This window comes from Spodoptera frugiperda, chromosome 14, assembly GCF_023101765.2.
Source record: "Spodoptera frugiperda isolate SF20-4 chromosome 14, AGI-APGP_CSIRO_Sfru_2.0, whole genome shotgun sequence".
In the NCBI taxonomy this organism is placed as follows: domain Eukaryota; kingdom Metazoa; phylum Arthropoda; class Insecta; order Lepidoptera; family Noctuidae; genus Spodoptera; species Spodoptera frugiperda.
The window spans coordinates 10355680-10378916 of record NC_064225.1 but is presented as its reverse complement, the minus strand read 5'-3'; the positions used below and the strand labels follow the sequence as shown (position 1 = coordinate 10378916).

Below are 23237 nucleotides of genomic sequence, written 5' to 3'. Positions count from 1 at the left end.
TGACGTTTTTCGGTAATTTGGCGAAAATTTTAATTTTACTTAACATATTGCCGTGTCTCAACATCGAGCAATAAAATATTTTACAAAGAGGTCAGCTTTAATCACTCATTCCGTGTATGCATAGCAAGCCTGTTACTCGTCTTCCAAAACTTTCGAGTGAGCTCAACTGCTCGTCGGCCTCAGATTGATGAAACCTTACATTCTACCATTTTCTATTATTGTTCCTTTTGTTGTAGATTTTTTTTTATTGTATTTAGTGCATTGTCCTGCCCTTTGGAGGGTACATAAAAATATCTTATTGGTACATGGTACACATGGACTTCAAAGATAGAATAGGAGATAAAATTAAATATAAAATATTTAAAAGTAAGAAAGTTTTATTATAATCTTAAAATACAAAACAGTCTATAGTTTGGTTCACTGGCCCAGGGGGTTGCCGAGCCACGGGTACACACGCGGACACACGTTGCACGATTCAAATTCGTATTCTCTCTGAAACAAAATTTTACAATCAATTGACACTTTTTCACTAGTAGAAGGCAGAAAGGGGAACATGCATAATATGTAAATAGTTTACACGTCACTTCTTGTACAATCACACAACTTCCACATGTTACGAATAAAATATAGATTCCGATATAAAACACCTCGTGTAGTACTCACTCCGTCGTACTCGGAGGTGAGCTCGCACTGCGCCCGCACGCAGGTGGTCGGTATGTACTGGCGACACGGCTGCGTCCTGTACTGGTTCACTGGGACTGGGCTCTTCACCCACTCGATGACTTCCTCGCCGGTCACCTGGTGGAAGCAGACTGCGTTTACTACAATAGTAGTTGCCACTGAATGTGTGGAACTGTACACTACATCTATGTAAGTTTAGCAATAACCTGTGGATAGTGAATGCCCGCCGGGAATCTAGGATAGACGAATGCTGTTGTTGCTTAGTGTCTATTAATTGTTATTAGTACAAAACTGTCGTATACATGTATTCGAGAATGCAGTAATAAAGCTGAGGTCGGGTACCATGAACACGTCCTGCAGGTTGTTGAGCACGTCCAGGAACCGCTGCAGCGCGCGCTGCACGGCCGGGTACGGGTACAGGGTCGCCTCCAGCAGGAACACGCCGAACGGGGCGCGGTTACCGAAGTAGTGCCGCTCGAAGTTGGTCAAGAAGAAGTGGAACCATTCTGTCTCGTTGAAGCGGTCGGGCCTGTGAATCAAACACTCTCAGTAACTTCGCAATAGCAGCAGAATTCAAGCTTGGCACGTGGGCGTTGTGAGTAGTTACTGCATGTTGTGGTTGGTCAAAATGCGAAATCATGATTGAATCAAATCAATCAAATCTAGTTGGAAATATAAGTGCAACTCGTGCTTGTTTAGTTGTTATGTTGTTTATAAATAAGTCCGCTCACGATGAATTAAGTAAGTACATGTCGCTACTAGGTATGTCAGGAAAGAAATCAAGAAGTCGGTACTAAATGATGGCGATAGTTCTAAACAACATGATCACAAGTTTATATGTATGTAAAGTGGCGCGACTCACGATACATTATATTACTGGACGCGTCAGTTTTGTGGCAGGATTAAAAATAATTAGAAAACTCACGAGTTGTAGCACTCGTGTACCAGCGAGCACGGGTTGCCGGCGAGGTCGAGCCAGGGAGTGACGGGTTGGACCCACACGCCGGGGACGGAGGCGGTGGGACACGGCGGCGCGAGGCAGTCCTGCGTGGAGCGGTAGTCCAGCGTGTAGGGCCACAGCGCGGGCGCGGAGTACGCGGCGGTGGCCCAGCTGCTGTCGTACACGAGCCCGTGGTCCGCCATCACCCTGTAACTGTTGTCTCCCGACAGCTGGAGGAACGGCAGCCGCATGCCTGCAAATGGGAAATATTCACATTCTAATACCATCTTCGTCGTTGTCGTCGTTTGTGTAATATTTCGGCAAGTATTTCTCACGCCAAGTACAACATGCTCACATGGCCTCATAAGCTAAGTACTGGGAGTCAGGATGTCCAGTTTATTAGAGCAACGTGTTAATACCAAGTGAATCAGTTACCGGTGATGGAGTCGTAGGGAATGTTGGCGAAGTGCGACATCTGTACTCTCTGGTCGGCAAACTCTTGTTTGATGACGTCATAGGTGGCGTCGCGCCAGTACGTGGAGGGGTTCATGTGCGAGATGGAGTGCAGCGCCACCTCGTGGCCGCGGTTGTAGAGCTCGTTGACGAGCGCGTAGTTGGTGTCGCGGTGGCTGACGAAGAAGGTGGCGGCGGCCGCGCACTGGTTGGCGTTGCGGCGCCCGTACAGCACGCGCCGGAACGTCGCCATGTTCTCCTCGTGCACGCTGTCCTCGAACGCCACCACCACGAACTGGGGACACAGCACGTAGCATGAGCTTAGTGCGTTACATAGACACAGATATTCCAAATTGTTAAATGTTGTTGCAACACAAGTGGAAATAAAAATTTTGGAAAATCCCGATAAGCCTCACCTGATATCATTTATTACATAAACGTAACATAATAAAGAATAATGAATGGTCAGTGATGTCATAATCTCTGAACTAATTATAGGCATTTATTTAATTATAGAGTGGCTTCTGATAATGTAAGCGGATTAACAATCATTGACAAAAGTTTCGATATCATCGTGTGCGTTGTGAATGACTGCACCGACAGATAGGGCAAGTGACCCGGTTGTGGCCATCGACCCCTTTGTGGCCATTTGGGCCTTCAAATATTTATAACTAAGGCATGGACAAATAAATTACTCTGTGATGTACAGTATTTAAAATATTGAATATTGGAGACACTAATACCGTTGGCAGCTTTAATGTGTCAAACTTCACTTTGATGCAACAAGTCATTCTTTTTGGTTGAGGGTGAAATTGTTAAGTTCTTAACAAAAAGGCTAAGGCGAGCGGGTGAGGATTTGGTTTTTATTTTTTAAATCTTTGCTTATTGTTTGGATGTTTATGTTAATACTACATTAAGAATATATTGTCTAAGTGAAACTAAAGTTATTTTGTCGCCATATGTTTCTGAAGTGAGGTTTTTAGAAGGTGGCCACTAATGGAGATAAAATTATGATTTTCTCCATCTTTGGCCACATGACTGGCCAATACTGATGTACATAGACACCCCACTTCTTCCCCTTTATTTTATCGTGGCTTTTTTTCCTTGGCTTTACATATCAACAAATACATATTTTTCATTTTCAGAAATGCAATAAATTGCCTTCACCCAAAGGGGAGGTCAGTTTACTTTGCAGCTTTTACCAACGTCATAGAAATGTTGATCTCTTTATTTGTAAGTTAAATTCAAGTGAAGTAATAATATTTCATATTTTCCAAACTAAATGAAAACCATTGTTTATAAAATGTTAAATTTAATTAATAAATTTTGATTACTTTTATTGTATTTTTGATGGCCAGAACTGGCACACGACCGCGGCCAGAAATGGCACGAACCTGGCCAAAAATGGCACAAACTCCCTTTTTTTTTCTTTTTTATACAGTTATTTTTCTATTGGACGCTCTTTAAAAAAGGGTTTTCTTAGGCAAGGTTAATACATGTTAAATGACTTTTTACAAGAAATATGTTCGTGATAACAAAAACTATAAGTTAAGAAAGCCTCAAAGTCGACAAAATTCTTAAAGTGGCCACAACCGGGTCACTTACGATATACTGCGGCCTGCGCCTGACCACACGTGGCTGTCTCCAACGGCTGTGACATTTTGAACATAATTTAAGGAGGTATTATCCTAACGGATGATAATGATGCAAACCCTTTTTAAACAGGTTTTCTTTGTTCAGCAGTGAACGTATCTCGGCAGCGGATGACAATAGCAAACTTTTTTTATGGAATAAGCCGGTAAACGAACAGACGGATCACCTGATGGTACCAAACAATCGCCGGAGCCCATGGACACTTGAAACACCAGAGGCGTTACAAGTGCGTTGCCGGCCTTTTGGGGGTTAGGAATTTATGGGTTGTTGGCGAATCGAGCCTCCGGTAACCTCACTCACACAACGAAACACAACGCAAGCGTTGTTTCACGTCGGTTTTCTGTGAGGCCGTGGTATCACTCCGGTCAAGCCGGCCCAACTGTGTCAAACCATGGCTCTCCCACACTTGAAAAAACTACACGTAAGACAGTTGTAACAAAAAAATGCAATAAGTCATCGAAATCGGGACGTCGTTTACTATCAGGTCCCTCCGAACACTAGACAACCGCAGCAGTAGGAAAACTGTAGTATAGTATATAGTGCAGTAGTTAAGTACGACAGAAGATTAAGAAGACCTTGTGGTCCTCACCTGCGGAGTATCCCGTGGAGCGAGTCTCCCGGGGATGTCGGTGCCGGAACACCGGCAGAGTGGCAGCTGGCAGGCCGCGGGGTCGCAGGGCGCGGCGGGCGCGGGGGGCGCGGGGGGCGCGGGGGGCGCGGAGTGTTCCGCCAGCGCCGCGGAGGACGCGAGCAGCAGGGCGAGCACGGCGAGGCACTTCATGGCGGTGCAGTGTGCAGCGTGGTGACCAGGGAGTGATGTCCGGCGGTCGGTGTCCGGTCGATATATAAGGCGAGACGTTATCGCAGCGCTGTGTATCAATCAATGCTTTTCGATACACTCCTTGTATCTTATCTTGATGCTGCCTAGCTGCCCGTATACCCACAAGTGCGACTATGGACCGCCATACCCCGGGTTCCGTTCGCAATGAAAGCCTTTTTGAAGATTTTCATCGTCAAATTCTCAATAAGCATCTGGAATAATCCTCCTTCTGGCGCAGTCGGGTAAAAAGACGCAGGAAATAGCTAGAAATGCAATGATTTAAAAAAGCTATATTAAGATAAAATAAGCGCATTTTCCATGATGTCGTAGGTGCGTGAATTGATTCCTGATAAAGCGAGCACGAACAACACGATACATCATAGGACGGCGCTGCAGACGCCAGATACCGCTATCTCGGCCGCACATCTACATTCATTCACCTCATACACTGTGTGTGGGTATACTTCGCATGCGACGCAGGCTCCGACCTAATGTTGTCGTAGTTTCATTATCTTGGAATGACATAAATAAACCTTCTCGAATAAGACTCACTCTCTTATCCTCTGCCTCTTTTAAGCGAGAACCGCATGAAAATTCTTTCAGCAATCATAGGAATATAATCATTTGTATATATGGTGACATGCATAGCATTATGATGATGTGCTCTGGGAGATAGGAGAGTTTCTAGTACTCGAGTTGGAGTGTGTACAAGTCGTAAGTGGACACGTTAATGAACACACCGCAGTGCTCCGCGTGTTCTCGGGAACTTGCACTTGAGCATTTATAAACAAAAGGTTTCCAGCTGTAACATTTCTATAAATACTGGTAGAAACACGTCTCGTGGTCGTCCGTACTCCAAGTTGGTCGGACAAGTAGTTGCATGTGCATGGCAGACAGTGTCCGGCAGCAGTGACCGCTGCTGCAGCAGAATGTTCCAGTGCGTGGCGTGTGATGTGTCACCGGGCGCTGGGTGCGGCGCCGGCCGGTGTCCGCATTATCAGTGTGACGCTCGCTCATTCACTCTTTATTATCATTACCAAAATGCCTATTTTTGGTTTCAAATCATGTTCGATTGATTTTTAGTAATTTAGATCGAAACATCGAGATAAGCGATAAGTACCTTAAGTCACTGCGCTGCACTGCGTCAGTGACCAGCGGCCGCCTGAGATTACACCCGTTTCTAATAAATGTGATGTAACTTATAGCAAAAATTTAATACCTAAGTACTTGCTCCAATTGTCAAATCCATTAGGTACGGTGGCCAGAGATCGTCACGCGATCCCTGACAGCCTGACACCCGGAGTGTCTCTCGCGACGGTTGGGGCGTGGGGAGGTTCATTCCCTCACGCGCCCCGCCTCCTCCTTAGCTAGCATGACTGCTTTGCAGAAGGAGGAGATGGCATCCCAGTCCCCCTCGGTCCGCCAATCCCAGACGTTTACCAAACACAATATTTCTATTCAAATACCATGATAGAGATTATTATAAAAATTAAGTAGATAAATAATTATCTCAAGTAGGTACACACCTTGTACCACCAACATACACAGATTCGTAATTATCTATATTAATGAGTGTTGTGCTAATCGTTATTATTTTAAAAATTATAATTAAAAACACCGCACGTAACTTTCCGTTTCTGTAGCAATACAAGTGACACGTAGCGCCATCTATCGATCAATAGCGGAACTTTACATGATATAACAAAAATGTTAATATTACGGATGCCATGCGAATAATAAATAAATAGGTATAGTAGGTATAGATATTGTTCTGTGGTGTTGTTCAAAATTTTCAAATGTAAAATGTACAGTACCTCTGAGCGTTCAATAGTTATTCGTAAACTTATAGAGCTATCTTCAGTGTGTTAGATTTTCTTTTATTTTATTTAATTTTTTATAAACAATATTAAACCTTCCTAACGTTAAACATTTATCGTCACTCCCATCATCTATAATATAAAAATAAATCGGGTTTTCCTTCCAGACACTATAACTCCAAAACGCACCAACAGATTTCCACGGTTTTACATTCGTTGGAAAGGTCTCAGGCTCTGTGAGGTCTATAGCGAAGAAAATTCGGGATATATTTTAAGGAAAAGCAGGAAAACAGGGAGAAATCACAGGGCGAAACGGAGTTCGCCGGGTTTGCTAGTCATGCATAAAAGTATGGTTTAGTTCACCTCTCCGGCAATAGATGGCGTTACTGAGTTAATCATATCAGTCGACATGCACGTCACCTCATCACGCCTGTCTCCGTAGAACTAGGCAGAAAAGTACATTTAGGTACCTAGTACATCTATTTACGTACATCACATAGTTACATAGGTAGGTAGAATTAGAGTCTTCAATGGACTAACGCGTAAATAAAGTGATTGATGATGACGTAAATAAGTAATGTTAGTAGAAAAACTAGATTGACTATAAAATATATAAACATTTGCACATCTAATTAGGTAATGATACAGTGTACTCTATATTTATTTGTAACATCTTTTATGTACTTTTACTATGCAAACAAATAATTTGATTTCATCATTATCATCATCATCAGCCTATAGCAGTCCACTGCTGGACATAGGCCTCCCCAATTGTTCGCCACTTTGCTCTATCACTAGCGACTCGCATTGAAAAAAATTTGATTTGATCGTTTGAAAATTGCGCTCTGTAGTCGCTATCTAATGTCCAGTAATGACAAACGAACGAACCGATAGTCCGCGCTCGGCAATCGCATCTGTTAATTTTAATAATACGATGGAAAAACGTGTAGGAATAGGTATTTATTATTCACTGCAACTAAACCTTCACTAGAATCCGTATCGTAATCGTCAGTTGCGCTACGACTAGGTGAGCGGATCACGTTGCGGTCCACTCATTGTTTTGATAGGGAAATACTTGGAGCGGTTACAAAACGCGATCATACGATGTTTGTTTACACATCGCGCGACGTCGCCCGGCCGCCCGCACTCGGTGAGTGGGTCGCGTGAGAGGTGTGGCGGCCAACGTCGTCACGCTGCCAGCCACCAGCTGAGAGCCCGCGGCCGCGGCGGTACAAACATTGTCAAAACATGTTTTGACTAAACTCGCTATATAATTTACTGGCCTTGTTTACCGTACTTCAGTGCACTGCTACACTTTACTCTGCTACAATCTGTCTACTGATAAAAGATATCTGCATCTTGTTCGGAGATTTTCAGCAAAACTATAAATAGTACAGGAAGTGGGAACGTTCCTCCTCTCCAGTGAAAGTGTTGTGACCTGTTGGAACTGTGTTGTGTGGTTACAGTACTAGTGCGTTCCGTTTAACGTGACAACTTGTGAAACGATTTGTGTTAATTAAACAACAGACGTTTAAAAGTGATTTATGATTTTTTTTATCAACTAAATACAATATTTTAACTTAGTGCTGCATAATTATAGCATTATAAAAATATTTTCATAATAAAACAGTTGTCAAAACGAATTTGAAGCATAGAATAGTACGTGTTACGAAACGTTTTAGATTTGTTTTGATTTGCTCAGGTTGGTAGAACTGTGCGGAGATCGTACGATACTACGTCATTGTGAAGTTGTCATTGATTTATTTATATTTTGCGAATTTTACTCGCAGCGTCAAGGTTTTGCGCTAAAATCGCACATTCCCATTCAGTGGCTCGGTGGAAGCAGACGGCGCATCGATAAATAAATAATACTTCGCATAAACTATTGACCTGACGTTCACTGTGTATTTGAAACAAAGAGTGACGTGCGCTGGTGTAGTCGGGCAGTATATGAGTGCGCGTATGTCCGTGTTGGTGCGGTGCTAGTGTCCAGTACGAGGTGGTGTTACAACTGCTAAGATGTCGTCGCTGGGCGGGCAGTGGCGCGTGATCCGCCACTACCTGTCGCTGAGCAACATGCAGGCCGAGGTGGAGAAGCTGGTGCAGAAGATCAAGCCCGCCACCCCCGAGCAGTGGGACAGTGAGTACTGCACTCTGCGCTACTGTACTACATGTACTATATACTATACTGTACTGTACACTACGCGTGTACAGTAAACTGTTGGCGTGAGGTTGTCGACCAGCACACTGACACCAATCCCACTCGTTATGTAAACAATTAGACGAGGACATTGCTCCCCGGTTCTCTTATTAGAATGCAGTAGCTTTGAAGTAGTCTTAAATTGATAGCAATCTAATAAGTAAATGTTTTCTTTCTAGTAAGAAAGTAAATAAACCAATTATTTGGCACCACATAATTATACTGTATCAAAACAAGCAATACAGAAATATACATAAAACATTATAAAATCAACTGATTCCTACCAGACATTACAAGTTCTCTACTAACTGTGACCTGTGCTTGTTGTTATCTACAAGACATTACATTGGTAATATTTATTATTGTGATATGTTGGCATGCTCACACAATCTTATATTCTTCTAGATTTAATACGGAAGTTTGAGAAGGTGATGTCAGCTCGACTGACCCCTGTGGCTGAGGCTGAGAAGACAGCCACGGTTGCAACTGATAAACTGAAAGCCTCCACTGTTGAAGAGACCAAAACCCCTGCACAGGAAGTCAGCAAGTCCCCGAGTAAACTGGTGGCAGAGAGTAAGTCCAAGGAGGCGGCGGCCCCCAGCGTGGGGTCGGAGATGAAGGAGCTGTCCATGGAGAGCTTGCTGCAGGGCCTGCGCCTCAAGAAGGACACCACACTCGGCAAGATATCCGAGCCCACCTGGAAGGAACAGAAGCACACCGTCTCCAAGGTAACACATGTTGCACTGTATAGTTGCTGTACAAGTTCATGATCTCATGTTATATAACTGAGTGCACTACATGTGCATGCTCGCTGACACTGCAAGTACATGTAACTCTGTGTCACACAGTATGACGGTACAGTCACTGCCAGTATTGATGAGCTATTATAATGATGGCAAGTGATTATGTAAGTCATTGTTTATTGTTTGTGTACATGTTATTGTACTATTTATAGCTTTGTTTACATTCTCGTGCCACTTGACATTCCTCTACACGAGTACAACTTTATTGATTGAAAAGTTGCTATTAACCAAATGACTAATCACACTGTTCTACCATCACACAGTAGTTGTTTATCACCTGTATGAATATTACTGGATTTCTAAGTTTTCCCCGAAAATGAGTCGCTGACTCATACTATGTGAGTACAGTAACAACCACAACAACAACAATATGATCCAACAGTGCGCTGTTGTTTGTGTGTCGTGTCATCGTGTGACACGTACAGTAGCCGCGGAGTGAGAGCGGGGTGATAGCGGGGTGATAGCGCTCCGAGAGTTACAGCGATAACGTGAGAGATGAGTGCCGCCGACATGTACTACTGCTCGCCACAATACAGAGTAGTGCCGAAAATCAAGTACACACAATACGTGTATTAGTTATAATCAAAGGATATTCGGTATATTGTCTGTAACTGTAACTATTAGTCTGAAGTAACAATAGGTTCGTTTGATTAACTATGGGACTTACTTAACTAAGTGGGCGCCACATGTAGTTTGCATCCCTTTGGGAAAAAAAATACGAGATAGTATTTATAATACTCAGTAGTAAATCAAAAATACTTCGGAACTTGTGTGGCCACGTGTGTAGTGGTGCGCATATAACTGTGTCAGCCGTTATCTAATCAATCACTGAACATTCGGCGACTCTTGTAAACAATGAATAATCAACGAGCACACAATACTTACAATAGCTACACAAGTACATTAGCGGGGTTTATCCAACCCGCGGCCCGCGAGATATAAACATTTGGGAGAGATGTGTCGATGATGTCACGCCGGCAGTGGCTGGCTCTCCGACCACGCGGAACTGATTGTACTCGCTCTAACATTTCAGTAGACATACACCTGTAGTGAATATGAAATAGTATGAGGCAGTCGATAGCTATTGTATGCACCCACGCAGTAGTTGTTTACAACGGTACATAATACTTGTTGCACATGTTGCACGTGTAGCGAACATAACATGTTGTTGTTGTTGTTGTTGATGCTCCGACAGCGGCGCAGGTACGCAGGTTCTATTTGACTTTATTCAATAAAACTCAGCTTTGTTTACAATGTGAGGTGTACACATAAAGTACAATGAGAGAACCATGAAAGTATATTGTTGTAACATTACAGACATTATGTAACAGTGTACGCAGTATGTAAGTGCGTACTCGTAGATAGCGGCGAGTGGACGTGTCCCCCACGGGGGGCGCCACACACGCGCGAGATAAAGTTTCACCAAGTAAGGTTGCGACGCACATTGCGGCGGAACATCCTTGGCGTGCCATGCATATCTCGCGAATATCAATAATCACGTATTATAGGGAAATGTTTTGCAAAGTTTATGACTCACTATGATTTATAGATCCGAATAATATTTCTTATGATGGCACAAAATTCACTACAAATTGTATTCTGTAGTTTGGTGATGGGTGACAGTACTAGGGGTGTATAGTATTCATAGAGATTGTATTAGGATAATGTATTGTAGTAAGAGTAGGACTCGGTAGAAGTAATTATGTCTCGCAGAGCGCTGGCAGCGCGCCAGTACTGTCACACTGTGCGATGTAAACACGGAGTAAGTTTCTAGTATTCTCTAGATGTACAGGTTACATAACGCGACCTACACAGTACCTACACTGAGCCGGCACTAGGCCAATCATGCGAATGAACTCACACATCTAGGACCAGGATGGGCCAAAAGGGTTTGGCTAGCAACAGTTTGGGGCTTCCTCTCTACAAAATTCTGAAACCATGACTTAACATATAGAACAGCTCGTTATAGGTCCGCATAGATTGGACCATGACTGTCTGCGATAGTTCAGAGTTTTGTCCAGTATGTAAGGGTATGTGGTGTGCCATGTATTGACGCTGCGTGTATTGTTCCAGTCGTCGATCCACTCCCGCACGGCGTACGTGATCAGCGCGGTGGTGGCGGCGGAGAGCTCGGAGAGCGTGCTCACGCGCTGCGAGCGGCTCGTGGAACATCTGCACGACTACCCCGAGGCCAGGGACTATGCCATCAAGGTGCGACTCGTAATGTATAGTATAATGTGTTACAGGTCTTATCATCGAAACACTAGAGAACAACACTACTCAGTAACTGCAGTAACTATCAAGTACATAAATGTAGATTAAAGGAATGTAAACTTATGTTTCTGATTCATAACATTAGCAGTGGTGACGTCTTCACATAATTGTTGGATCTGATTATGTTATTGTGCGTACGAAGTGTTTAATGTTTTACGTCAGTCTGAAGTTATTATTATATGGACAAACACAGATAGTGAGCGCACAGCTCGGACATGTGCTCCGCTCTCTACAGTTAGATGCCAAGTCAACTGTATCTCATGTAGCTACATATTGTGTACGGTACAGTATGTACGCACCTAAATAGTGTGCGCCGTGGCCTTCACAGATATTGTTTGCAAAAAATTATACCCTTTGCGCTCTAACAAGGTGCGGCTGACAGATTCAGTAACGTTTCGTATCACTCTTGAAAATTGCTGCAATTTAAAAATTATGCCTTTGTATTTTAACTGTATCACATTCGTATTATGTCAAATCATTCGGAAGTGTAGTTATTTAAACTAGTGGTCGCCTAGTGGCCGAAATTCGACCATATATGATTTAATTTACAATACCACTTAACGTACGTTGAAGGATAATTTTTATATAACTCAAACTCTTTTATAAAACTCTTTTCATATGAGACGTGAGAATATCATCGCAATGTCTATCGATTTTGACGTTTTGTCAAATACGATCAGATACTATGCATGTGTGTGTAATGTTTTATCTATTGATTTAATGTACTTTATAAGCATTATTTTTGAAAAATATTAGCGCTATGCACTTCTCCTACACATAAACTATAAATGTACCAAATTTTATGCTTTTACGTCCGCGCAATTTTCGTAAAAAGCGGTCCAAAGTTTTTGCATCACGTATTAATATATAGATTAAATCCAACCGGAATGTTCTAGTCTTTAAATAAAATCTAATGAAATCAAAAATAAAGTAAAGTGTTATGCGTATAACGTAAAGCCATAGTCGTGTTTAGTGATGGGGTGTACTGCTACGATGGATAGGTAGTCGATGTTTTTTTAGAATATAAAATCTAAAAATATCTACGGGTAAATCTACTGTAGACGCGGCTCTCTCTGCCCGAACCACAGTGACTTTATCTGAGCACAAATATATAGTAAACATTTCCGGTGCCTTTGATAATGCGTTGTGGTACTTAATCTGAAAAATCGTGGTTGCTTTAGTAACATATACAAACTAATATACACTTATATTCTTCACGGTTCTGTAAAACTGAAACTCTGAAACACCTCAGGGCTCGGTCATAAAATATTTATTTTGACAAGTATATACACGTAGTTAGACTGCACAACTAAATAACACACACATTTAATAAAAAAATTAAAGAGAATTAAATGTATGCTGCGAGTATCGATAGCGATAAAAAAAGATTTTTCTAATGTCCATCCCTAAAGAGAGACGTCAACGTCATACTGGCATCTGTCAGCCGCACCTTGTTATAGCGCAAAGGGTATAGCGCGACACGTAATAAATGTACAACAGAAGCACAACATAATTAACTCGCACGTACACGTAGCCAATGTTTCTGGCGTCCGTGTGTACGACGTTGTGTGGAGTAGTACTTCTGTCGGAGACACGTTGCAGTGACTGTCGCGCCGGGAAACGTGCGAAATGTTTCCGCGTCGCGATTGTTTAATTTATAGCAGCGAGTGGGTCACTCCATCACTTGCTACTGAAATAAATGTTATTACACACCAATGTACGGGACGGCTGAATGTAAACACACGCGCACATTGTTGTTATTGCGTGACGTCACTATACACAGTGCACTCGGTGCAACTAGTGGCTGACGTCACACTACAGCTGACGTCTACCGCCGTACACACGTGTGTACAATGTGAGTACAACGTGTTGTAGTATACTCAGTACCTACAGTAGTGTGTTATGTTGCCGCAGGAGGGCGCGGTGCGGGCGCTACTGCGGGTGCAGCACGGACTGGACATGCAGGAGCCGCTCGCGCGGGACATACACGGCGTCGTCAACGAGGTCAGTACTACACACTGTGTCTGTGGCACTAGTCTCTAGTACTAGTAGTGTGGTGTAGAGACTGTATGTATGTGTGTGTACAGGCGCTGGCGTTGGTGGGGTACTGCGGCCCCCCGCGGGGCCCGGGGCCCAACATCCTGGCGCTGGACGGCGGCGGCATCCGCGGCATCATCGCCATCGAGATGCTGCGGCACCTGGAGCGGCAGACGGGGCGCCGCGTCACCGAGCTGTTCGACTACATCGTGGGCGTCAGCACCGGCGCCATCATCGCCGCCGTGCTGGGCAGCGGCGCCAGCCTCGACGCCGCGCGGCACATGTACTACACGCTGTCGCGGGAGATGTTCGGGAACACCTCGCTACTCGGTGCGTACTGCCGGCACTGTACTGTATCTATACTATACTATACTGTATACTGACAGTAATGTGTTATGTATACTCCAGGCGGCGGCGCGCGGCTCGTGTGGACCCACTCGTACTACGACACGGCGGCCTGGGAGCGCATGCTGCAGGACAACCTCGGGGACTGCACGCTCACGCAGTGCAACCGGAACAACGCGCCCAAGGTACGTACAGTACTAGCGCGGCGGGTACCAGGCGCGCAGACCCGTACAGGAGGTGTAGTGTACAGTACAGTAACGTGTATATAATGTTGCAGCTGGCGGTGGTGTCGTGCGTGGTGAACGCGGGGTCGCGGCTGTCCCCGTTCCTGTTCCGCAGCTACGAGGTGGGCTGGCGGCGGCGCTCCGTGTTCCCGGGCACGTCGCGCGCGCGCCTGTGGGCCGCCGTGCGCGCGTCGGCCGCGGCGCCGACGTACTTCGACGAGTTCCGGCTGGACGGGCTGCTGCACCAGGACGGCGGCATCATGGTCAACAACCCCGCCGCCGTGGCGCTGCACGAGGCGCGCCTGCTGTGGGGGCCCGGCGCCGTGCGGGCCGGTACTGTAGTGTCGCTGGGCACGGGCCGCGCCCTGGCCGCGCACACGGACTACCGCCGCATGGCCGGCCGCGACGCGCCCGCGCCCACCTCCTGGAAGGACAAGTTCAACAAGATACTCGACTCCGCCACCGACACCGAAGGTAACTACTACACTCTCCTGCGCTCCTGGTACATACTGCGGGAAGTCGTGGGGGGTTTTGGGATTTACTCAATCATGTCGAAGTAATAATGTATGGAGAATATCCAATTATGATACGCGAGTGTTGTAAGAAAATTACCTACGTTTAATAATTTTGAAAAAATTTATAATGTACATTCCTAATTCACAACGGTAGGGAATCGACGTCTTACACTTTTATGTCAACATTATCCACAACAATAAGCTTCTCCAAATTATGCTCCCCGCGTCTTGCTATATCACCAAAACAGCGATAAGATGGTGACTACATAACTCCGTCCTTGGCAGGTGTGCACCAGGTCCTGAACGACTTGCTCCCCGAGGGCAGCTACTTCCGCTTCAACCCGCCGCTGATGCAGGAGTGCGCCATGGACGAGATCGACGCGGCCAAGCTGGACAGCATGGTGGTGGACACGGCGGCGTACATCCGCCGCAACCAGTACAAGTTCCAGCGCGCCGCCGCCATGTTGGCTCGCCCGCGCCCGCTGCTGCAGCGAGCTATCGACCTCGCCACGCACCGCGCGCAGCTCGCCGGCGCCGTGGCCTACTGACGCAGGGACAGCGCTGCGGCGAGCCAAACCCTCCAGTAGCTCGCCGCAGCGACGCAGTGACAGACATACTGTGATAGTGACAATTAGTGACACGGTCGCGCCTCGAATGTTCATGTTTCGTACTACAAGTACTTACTGTTAGTGTTTAATGCTGTACTGTACTTGGGACAGTTGTCCAGCATTGACTTGCGCTGAATGTTGTAGTTAAGTATAATGATGAAGCAATATTATTTAGTAGTCTAGTTAGTAGTAATACTGGTGTACACATGCAATGTGTGCACGTGGAATAGTGTCACACACACACATATATAGATATATTGTAAATAGTCCCCTCGCTAGTGTTGTAGTGGCGGCTGAATATTCCTCACGTATGTACCTCGCTATACAGCGTGTATAGTTACTAGTAATGTTCATATTGTTGAGTAAAGTCGAACTATTGTTAATTATTTGCATTTTGTATCGATAGCTAGCGTAATGTTAAGTCGTTGATGTTATAATATTGTAAGCTTGACGTAGCGAGCCACTCTAGTCATTACACACACATACATAATATATTATACACACATAGTGACTACAAGTCGGTAGCTGTAGGTAGTGAAACTTTGTACAGATTTTGTTAAATCAGCAAATGTGATAATAAATGAATAATTATGATTCTCAACGGCGTCTGGTTATTGCCCTCCAACCTCCTACTGACATTCCTACATCATCCGATACTTCTGGAATCTCGAGATTGATGAGTCGTTGACGTACTTATACGTACAATCAATCATTACAAATTAATAGAATCGTACTCGAATAATAAAATTATGAATAACTAGCAAACTCGGCGAACTTCGTTTCGCCATCAAAGATTTTCCCTGTTTTCCTGCTTTTGCTATAAACCTTACGGAGCCCGAGACCTTTCCAATGAATGCAAAACCGTGGAAATCAGTTCGTGCGTTCTGGAGTTATAGCGTCAGGAAGGAAAACCCGACTTAATTTTATATTGTAGAAGATTCATGTACGGATATAGCAAAGTCACTTACGTGAGACATTGCTATAAATGTATTACAAGGCATGACTTGTATCCTGACGAGAAATAAACTGCAATGTCGACTATCTGCAAATATTGTCTCGGATATATTCGGTACGGTTATATTATGACTGTAGGAATCGGATCCGCATAATATGTTGGTCGAACTCACGAATAAATCCGCACTTTATTGACGAGATCGTTAATCTGATTTAAATTCATATTAATTCATCTAGTTCAGGATTTTAATGACACGTCTCATACAGATAAACTAATGACTTGGATCGTATCGTTACACGAGCGTTGTGTTAATTATCTATTAATTAATTACCAATTACTTGGTAATTAGTGAACGAGTGAAAGCGTAGCACTACCTATGTAGCGGACGATCCTTGACTCATTACATAATGCAACGCGAGGCTCGCCAGGATCGCGTCGACTTCGAGAACAATGTTTGATACAGACAGCGACTGGTCGCGAGCTGACTAGCGGTACTCACTTATACTTTCACTTGTGACGCAGCGCGCTGTGGCGGGCAAATTGCGGGAGATTTTTTACTGAATAAAGTTCAAAATACGGCATTGTCGCTTTTTAAAAAGTACCGTTTAATGAGGCAAAGTTTATGTCTTGCTAGTTGCTCATAGACTACATTGTGACGTATGCAGGACAACTGCTTCAAAGTCCTTGTGTGTTATTGTGGCAGTGTGTGGCCACTGGCACGTCGCCTCCACTGTAGGGAGGGGGGACATCGTTAACATTCTCGTCATACTTTCCCTTCCACCGTCACCAGCCAGTATACCGCAGTCTGCCGGGACGCCCGCACGTGTGTACGGAGCTACTGTACAGTATACAGTGCTTGCATTGGACGCGACGCGGGAACATCGAGGGAGTGCAGTGTGTCGCCGGGAACATGCAGTGTGGCAGATATATTGTCGCGATGGTACGTACATGTCATGTGTAGTGCTGCCTACATGTTGTAACGCGGTGTTGTGTAAGTGTGTGTGTTGTGAAACTGTGTGTGTCATGTAACTCTGTAGCCAGGGTCGCCACCCGCCAGGGGTTACCGAGTGATGTAACAATGTGCCCAAACCTGCAACAAGTGGTGACCATGCTCACATAGTGCTGCGGCACCTAATGGGTACATGACCTAGTCCCAGTTCCTAGTTCGTAGCAATAATTTAGAATGTAACTGATATCAAGTAGGTACAAGACTATTGTAGTAGATTTAAAAACAAAACTCTACCTAACTATCTACTAAGATTAAGATACGGAATCGGGACAGATAGTTGTGTGACAAACTAAATAGCCATCAACAATTAGACAGCTTAATATTATTTTATTATTTATGCATTGTTGTTCAAATCGGGGTTACCGGATCACCTCAATCACAGCCAACAATCTTGTAGAGCTAAGAGTTTTATTTACCACATGTCACTACCCGTATATCAGCTGTGTCCAGTGAACACAACACAACACACAGCGTGTTCCTGCCCACTGAGTGTCGGTGTGTGGGTCATTGACACAGCCTCACTTTTCCTCTCCGATGACCGTGTACCTGCACAGCCTGCACTTGTTACAGCTACCGCTCGCTAGATGGCGCTAGCAACTACAATTAATAGTTTCAGGTGTTACTGCTAGATTTAAATTTCCGCATGTCGAGACATGTACTAGTTGTACAAAGTGTACACACTACTCATATATCTAGTGTTCAAGGCGACGGGAGTGCTAATTGTTACCCAGTCCCTCCGCGCAATGATAAAGTTAGATTGGCTGTTGTAGACTAGCATTACGTATTTAGCTGAAATTCACACACACGTACCTAAGTACGTAGGTAAGTAAGGTACTTGCGTACAGTATTCCAGGGGATTTATAACGATATTCGGCACAGAGGTTCATGAACGTGCAAAATCAAGGAAAAGAACCGCAAATCCCTAAATAATAAAGTATAACAAACGACGTGGGCACAAAGGGTTGGCAAGAAGTATGTAGGTTCTGTGTTCAGCATGTTGTTCCTGTACAAACCAAATATTGACCCAGTAACCGTGCGCCGTTCCAGATGTTGGTGTTGGCGAGTATGTTGGCGGCGGCGGCCGGCACCATCCCGCAGCCGCGCGCGCCCAACTTCCAGTACTTCGAGAGGTAATCACTGCCGTACTACGTAAACATACAACACACTTATATAGCTGCAATATTCAGTATTCTCACATAAACATTTGGCCAGTTATGTTGATAATTAATTATTAGGAAGACTAGAAGGTCCAGCTCAGTGGCGTGCTGCGGGAGCTCTATGTCCTGCAGTGAATGAGTACAGACAGACTCATAATGATGTTAGTCTCATTCTCATGTGGTCGACTAATAGGGAACTCTTATTACATGTAAAGAATAATCCATAGATTGTAAATCCAGGAGCCTAGAAGTTTTAAATAACATAGAAGTAAACGTAGACAATTACTGGTTAATTCATATTTTTAGTTATGCAGTAGAGTTGTGTCTAATTTCATCATCATGTTTGGTTGCAGGCCCAACTACCGCTACCCGTACTACGACGAGAACGGCAAGGGCAAGCTGCTGTACGGGTACGGCGGGCCCGAGCTCTACCAGTACAAGTCCTACTCGCCGCTAGAGGGCATCTACTGACACCGCGCACTACATCGTACTGAGTACATTATACTAGTAGGTTTATTATATTACCAGTCAGTGTACGGCATGCTTTGTACTGTCGTACGAGCTCGGTGGGAGTCACGTAGTTTTGTAAAAAGTATTTTTTAATGTTTTATATTAAGCTGTAAATGTAAATAAATGGTTTGTGATAGACAACTATTGTTGTTTTCTTTTCACATTTACTCGACAACTTGTGAATGTCGGTTTATTTTGTGTAAACTGTGATACTTCCGCGTATGATTTAAATATTTGACACATCCACACAAAGTAGTATTTATTGTCAACACAATGTTGTGTGATGTTCACAATAAGTTACGAAGATGTCGCGTCGATGTAAATAAATCTCCGCTCTATGATATCCTTGAACACATTAGCTCATCAAACAGTAGTGTTTGCGCGGCTACACTGAGTGCTGAGTACTACGCAGTGTGTGCTGTGTACTGGTGCATACAGTCAGTAGTCACTGGTCAGTAGTGCAGGAGCCTGGACGCAGTGAGCATGAGTGTGTGTCGCGTAGTGTTGGCTTGTATGTGTCTGTGTGCGTGTATGCGCGCGTGTAGTGGTGCGTACTCCAGTTTCTGGGCGCCGCTGTACGACCGCCGGCTCCTCAACTACCGCGTCGACGCTCCCTTCGATCCAGACTCCGCCCGCCAGGGGAGGGAACAGTATGCAGCGCGCTACGGGTACAGGGGAGAGAGACTCATTGCTGATATTGGGAATGGGAAGGGACTTACTGATGGACCCAGAGACACACAGGTACTGTAAGATGAGGAACAAGGAGTCATGTTTATTAGATTTTCAAAATGAAAATGTTATGTATTTGGTTATAAATAAATCACATGTGATACTTTGTATTGATAAAAATACTGAATTTATTTTGTTCCAGATGTATGGAGATGTTACATTTCAATACACATGAGAAGCTGTGTGGCTGCAGTAATGTACATCAGTACTCCTAGTATGTGTACAGTCCACTGTCATCACAGCAAGCTGAGTCTGTACCACTAACTGTACACTATTTAGTATTAAGTTCTTGTGTAAATAAATATCCTGTAAGTACATACAAAGTGTGAGAGATTGCAAACATTTATTTATCACATCCTTAACCCTATCTTACACAACTCCACACTGACTCCGTACTATATCCGTCTCTTCTGTGTGCTGATGTAGAGCACATTGTTCCCTCGTATGAAGGCGTCCCCGTACTTGTTCTTGAGCTGTCCGTTCACATACTCCTCGGTCTGCTCCAGTGCTATGTTCATGTAGCCGTCCAAACACGCGAGTACACCTGCACAAACATACGGAATTTAGGTTTACAGCATTTCATTCTGTGATATCTTCATTTTAAAATATAAAACTGAGGAGGTTGTATCATGAGCAAGGAGTAGCAGACAAAAGTGGGTGGATCTACAGAGAAACTGCATTAACTATGTTTTGTTGAGGCTGAGAGAGCTAAACTTAATTGAGAACATGCAGTGTTGGAGATGTTGATGTACAATGCTATACATACACTGAGAACAACACCGCCAACATTGAACATAACCTTTACGTGTCGGTTGACAAACATTTCGCGTTCATGATTACCTCATTGGCCACAGTTCCTTATGGCCGCGAGCGACATGTAAATAATAATATACGTAAATGTAGGTTTACTATAATCCACTGCAAACCGCTGAGCTTCAAGGTAAAGTATTAGTAAACAAACAAACATACTAACCTCTGTAATCGACGCCACTGTTTAGTTTCACGACGACCGGCCGCCCGTGGATTTGTTGGATGAACGACGACAGTGCCTCTTTGCGACTCATTATGTATATTTCTTTTTATTAATTAGATTTATTAGAGAGTAAAAGTCGATGCAATTTATAGAACTCAAATAAATGCCGCAACAAAATAACACACTACAAGATTGACAACATAATGACACATGACATGACTGACTGATATGTCTGACAGATCTATTGGCAGATCTATTGACATTTAAAATAAAATACGTTTGGTTACTGTTTGAGAGATGCAAAAATTTTGTTAATAATAACATTTTATAACGACAAAATAAACTAAAAATGTGTATAAAATATTATTTTATATTGAATTAGTTTAAATATAGTTTTCTTGGTTGAACAAAACAAAAACAAGAAAGTACGGTACGATGTTGCCCGAGGTAAAACTAAACGCTTTTAGCAATAGAGGGTTTGTCAGCTTTCAGTTTATTTCCCGTAGATAGAGAATCCTATTCTATCCTATCCTAGAGGATTCTCAGTCTACGTTATTCCCATTTCATTTTCAACTGTTTATTATAATGATAGTTTTAGGTAAGACTTTCTGAATAAAATAATATTCTGTCTCATACTTATAGGTATTGAGGAGAAAAAGTATAAAAATACTTTAATTCATTCAAGATTCTTATTGTAATTTATTAGGAAGAAATGAAAATAAAATAACAAATTATATTTGTTTTACTAAAAGTATTTTATGTTTGGACATTCAATTTAAACAAAAGAAGATATGAAGATACAGAAAAAAGTATTACTAGTTACTTAGATACCTATAAACTAAGAAATGATACATTAGATAACAGCTATGAAGTATTGCTACTGGTATTGGTATTAGTCTGTGTCCTCTCCTTGGGCTCGAGTGAGGTCCATATGTAGCCACTGTAGTTGTTGACCTCGGTGTCTATGAGGGGGTACGGGCAGGTGTTGGCCTTGTAGTAGTCGGACGGAGCGTGCATCACAAACTCCATCACATCTAGCTTGCGAGGCAGGTCCTCCTCAGGGCCTGGAAGGATGAATATACATGTTAATTTTAGGAACTTTACAAAGAATTACTTAAATTACATGAGAATGATAAAAATTCTTAAACTGTGTAACTTACCAATGATATATGTGGCGGGGTCAAAGCACTGTTCAGGCGGAGGGCTGGCCTTGGTGGGCAGTAGCCAGGTGACCACCGCACTCTTCTCACAGTACTGGTCGGTCATGAACCCGCGGATCTGTGCGTAGTACGTGCCGCCCTCGACGTCCGTCATCGACACGATGTCGCCCACCTGCATGTAGTTGCCTTTGTAGAAGATGGAGTCGCTCGTCACCACGGTCGGCGTGGCTGTCGGCGCCTTCAGCGGTTGTCGTTTGAATATACTGCGGCGCCCGCGGCCGCGCGCTGCGGGAGCTTTCGACGATGGCGTCGGCGCGGGTGTCTTGGCTTTGTACCGCGTTGATCGGGTGCTTTTTCTAGTTCCCTTTCCAGTGGCTTTCGCGGGTGTAGTTTCGCCTTCACTTTTGCCGTTCTTGCTGTCAGCGTCATCTTTGTCGTCTTTCTTCTCGTCAGGTTCCGGTTTGATACTTGAGTCAGGCTTACCTTCTTTGCTGGCTGTGTTAGAAAGATGACACTCGTTACAAATCTGTCCGTTTTCAGCCGAGCGCCACAGCAAAGAGTCATTGCTGCTGCATTGAACACAAGTTGGTTTTGGCATCGCGATAATAATGTATCTTGTCAGTTAAAAAATATAATTTATAGCATAGTTGAAGTGAAAATTAAGTGCATGCAGATTACACAAACAAAATATTTACAACGCGACGCTCAACTCAACGGCACATTCGTCTTCGTATGACATTGACACTGACAATTGAGTGAATGACATTGACAAATACGATCGTTTCACGCATAAACTAGAATTTGCAAGCTAGAAAAAAAATAGCTTTTTGTTAGTTAGATTATTATTGCCATGTTAGATTATATTATTATATCTCTTGAAACAAATTAAATTAGGTTTAAGTAAAAAAATCGATAGTACTTGTTCAATTACTTCGTAGTGGCGCCCTCTCTTGTTGAGTAGGATAAGTGATTAAAATATTGTCACTAGATGTCTCTAACGTCTTGTAATAAAGAATACCTACTTTTATAAAACTTTACCAAAACGAGATAATGGTAAAAAACATTTAATGTTTATGTTAAGTATTTATTTCTTATTTCAGGAAAAAGCGTAAATTTGATCATTTTGTAAGCAGCAGTAAGCAGCAGCAATCTTTCTACGAGCCAATAATGCTGATAATGGATTTTCGTGGTTATTTTGAAAAATAAGTGGTTTGAGAATATTGGTTTTACTAAGAATTTAATTTATGGCTACAATTTTCTCTTCATTTGTAGACCAGACCACAAGCAGTTGTTCCACGCGAGAATCGAACCCACGACACGTGACACGTAGTGCAGCAGTCCGTTCTCCAGCCATTGCTCTCCTACTGTGCACCT

General features: G+C 43.6%; 6 protein-coding genes across 6 annotated transcripts; 3 read left to right on the top strand and 3 right to left on the bottom strand.

Annotated features, from left to right (window-relative positions):
- Positions 1–354: 354 nt before the first annotated feature.
- On the bottom strand, positions 355–4545 carry LOC126911362 (chitin deacetylase 8-like). The gene is made up of 6 exons (XM_050698243.1): positions 4317–4545; positions 2057–2369; positions 1607–1874; positions 1024–1210; positions 664–798; positions 355–492 (listed from the first exon to the last, which is right to left on the bottom strand). Exons 1-6 carry the CDS (start codon positions 4506–4508, stop codon positions 418–420), a joined length of 1170 nt encoding a protein of 389 aa, XP_050554200.1. The 5' UTR covers positions 4509–4545; the 3' UTR covers positions 355–417.
- Positions 4546–7516: 2971 nt separating this feature from the next.
- Positions 7517–15971, top strand: LOC126911361 (calcium-independent phospholipase A2-gamma-like). The gene is made up of 8 exons (XM_050698242.1): positions 7517–8504; positions 8970–9292; positions 11441–11578; positions 13556–13645; positions 13729–14008; positions 14087–14208; positions 14301–14721; positions 15048–15971. Exons 1-8 carry the CDS (start codon positions 8384–8386, stop codon positions 15308–15310), a joined length of 1758 nt encoding a protein of 585 aa, XP_050554199.1. The 5' UTR covers positions 7517–8383; the 3' UTR covers positions 15311–15971.
- Positions 15972–17092: 1121 nt separating this feature from the next.
- Positions 17093–19142, top strand: LOC126911375 (uncharacterized). Its single transcript, XM_050698282.1, has 3 exons — positions 17093–17265; positions 18382–18464; positions 18845–19142. The coding sequence occupies exons 1-3, from the start codon at positions 17236–17238 to the stop codon at positions 18960–18962; spliced, it is 231 nt and encodes a 76-aa protein (XP_050554239.1). The 5' UTR covers positions 17093–17235; the 3' UTR covers positions 18963–19142.
- Positions 19143–19259: 117 nt separating this feature from the next.
- LOC126911373 (uncharacterized) lies at positions 19260–20056 on the top strand. Its single transcript, XM_050698280.1, has 2 exons — positions 19260–19742; positions 19873–20056. Exons 1-2 carry the CDS (start codon positions 19485–19487, stop codon positions 19903–19905), a joined length of 291 nt encoding a protein of 96 aa, XP_050554237.1. The 5' UTR covers positions 19260–19484; the 3' UTR covers positions 19906–20056.
- On the bottom strand, positions 19832–20917 carry LOC126911374 (U6 snRNA-associated Sm-like protein LSm6). Its single transcript, XM_050698281.1, has 2 exons — positions 20704–20917; positions 19832–20274 (listed from the first exon to the last, which is right to left on the bottom strand). Exons 1-2 carry the CDS (start codon positions 20792–20794, stop codon positions 20126–20128), a joined length of 240 nt encoding a protein of 79 aa, XP_050554238.1. The 5' UTR covers positions 20795–20917; the 3' UTR covers positions 19832–20125.
- Positions 20918–21434: 517 nt separating this feature from the next.
- On the bottom strand, positions 21435–22610 carry LOC126911372 (GATA zinc finger domain-containing protein 1). The gene is made up of 2 exons (XM_050698279.1): positions 21864–22610; positions 21435–21767 (listed from the first exon to the last, which is right to left on the bottom strand). The coding sequence occupies exons 1-2, from the start codon at positions 22459–22461 to the stop codon at positions 21568–21570; spliced, it is 798 nt and encodes a 265-aa protein (XP_050554236.1). The 5' UTR covers positions 22462–22610; the 3' UTR covers positions 21435–21567.
- Between the last annotated feature and the right edge of the window lie 627 nt (positions 22611–23237).

What these genes read in the sequence shown, in the direction of transcription:
- LOC126911372 (XM_050698279.1), bottom strand. Translation starts at nt 22,461, where the DNA reads ATGCCAAAACCAACTTGTGTTCAATGCAGCAGCAATGACTCTTTGCTG. An exon ending in CCCCGCCACATATATCATTG is followed by an intron (nt 21,768 to 21,863) that starts GTAAGTTACACA and finishes TCATCCTTCCAG; the next exon opens with GCCCTGAGGAGGACCTGCCT.
- LOC126911374 (XM_050698281.1), bottom strand. Translation starts at nt 20,794, where the DNA reads ATGAGTCGCAAAGAGGCACTGTCGTCGTTCATCCAACAAATCCACGGG. An exon ending in CAGTGGCGTCGATTACAGAG is followed by an intron (nt 20,275 to 20,703) that starts GTTAGTATGTTT and finishes ATGTTTGTGCAG; the next exon opens with GTGTACTCGCGTGTTTGGAC.
- LOC126911362 (XM_050698243.1), bottom strand. Translation starts at nt 4,508, where the DNA reads ATGAAGTGCCTCGCCGTGCTCGCCCTGCTGCTCGCGTCCTCCGCGGCG. An exon ending in ACCTGCAGGACGTGTTCATG is followed by an intron (nt 799 to 1,023) that starts GTACCCGACCTC and finishes TGCTTCCACCAG; the next exon opens with GTGACCGGCGAGGAAGTCAT. An exon ending in TCACCTCCGAGTACGACGGA is followed by an intron (nt 493 to 663) that starts GTGAGTACTACA and finishes ATTTTGTTTCAG; the next exon opens with AGAGAATACGAATTTGAATC.
- LOC126911361 (XM_050698242.1), top strand. Translation starts at nt 8,384, where the DNA reads ATGTCGTCGCTGGGCGGGCAGTGGCGCGTGATCCGCCACTACCTGTCG. An exon ending in CACCCCCGAGCAGTGGGACA is followed by an intron (nt 8,505 to 8,969) that starts GTGAGTACTGCA and finishes ATATTCTTCTAG; the next exon opens with ATTTAATACGGAAGTTTGAG. An exon ending in CCAGGGACTATGCCATCAAG is followed by an intron (nt 11,579 to 13,555) that starts GTGCGACTCGTA and finishes ATGTTGCCGCAG; the next exon opens with GAGGGCGCGGTGCGGGCGCT.
- LOC126911373 (XM_050698280.1), top strand. Translation starts at nt 19,485, where the DNA reads ATGAGTGTGTGTCGCGTAGTGTTGGCTTGTATGTGTCTGTGTGCGTGT. An exon ending in ATGGACCCAGAGACACACAG is followed by an intron (nt 19,743 to 19,872) that starts GTACTGTAAGAT and finishes ATTTTGTTCCAG; the next exon opens with ATGTATGGAGATGTTACATT.
- LOC126911375 (XM_050698282.1), top strand. Translation starts at nt 17,236, where the DNA reads ATGCAGTGTGGCAGATATATTGTCGCGATG. An exon ending in GCAGATATATTGTCGCGATG is followed by an intron (nt 17,266 to 18,381) that starts GTACGTACATGT and finishes GCGCCGTTCCAG; the next exon opens with ATGTTGGTGTTGGCGAGTAT. An exon ending in AACTTCCAGTACTTCGAGAG is followed by an intron (nt 18,465 to 18,844) that starts GTAATCACTGCC and finishes GTTTGGTTGCAG; the next exon opens with GCCCAACTACCGCTACCCGT.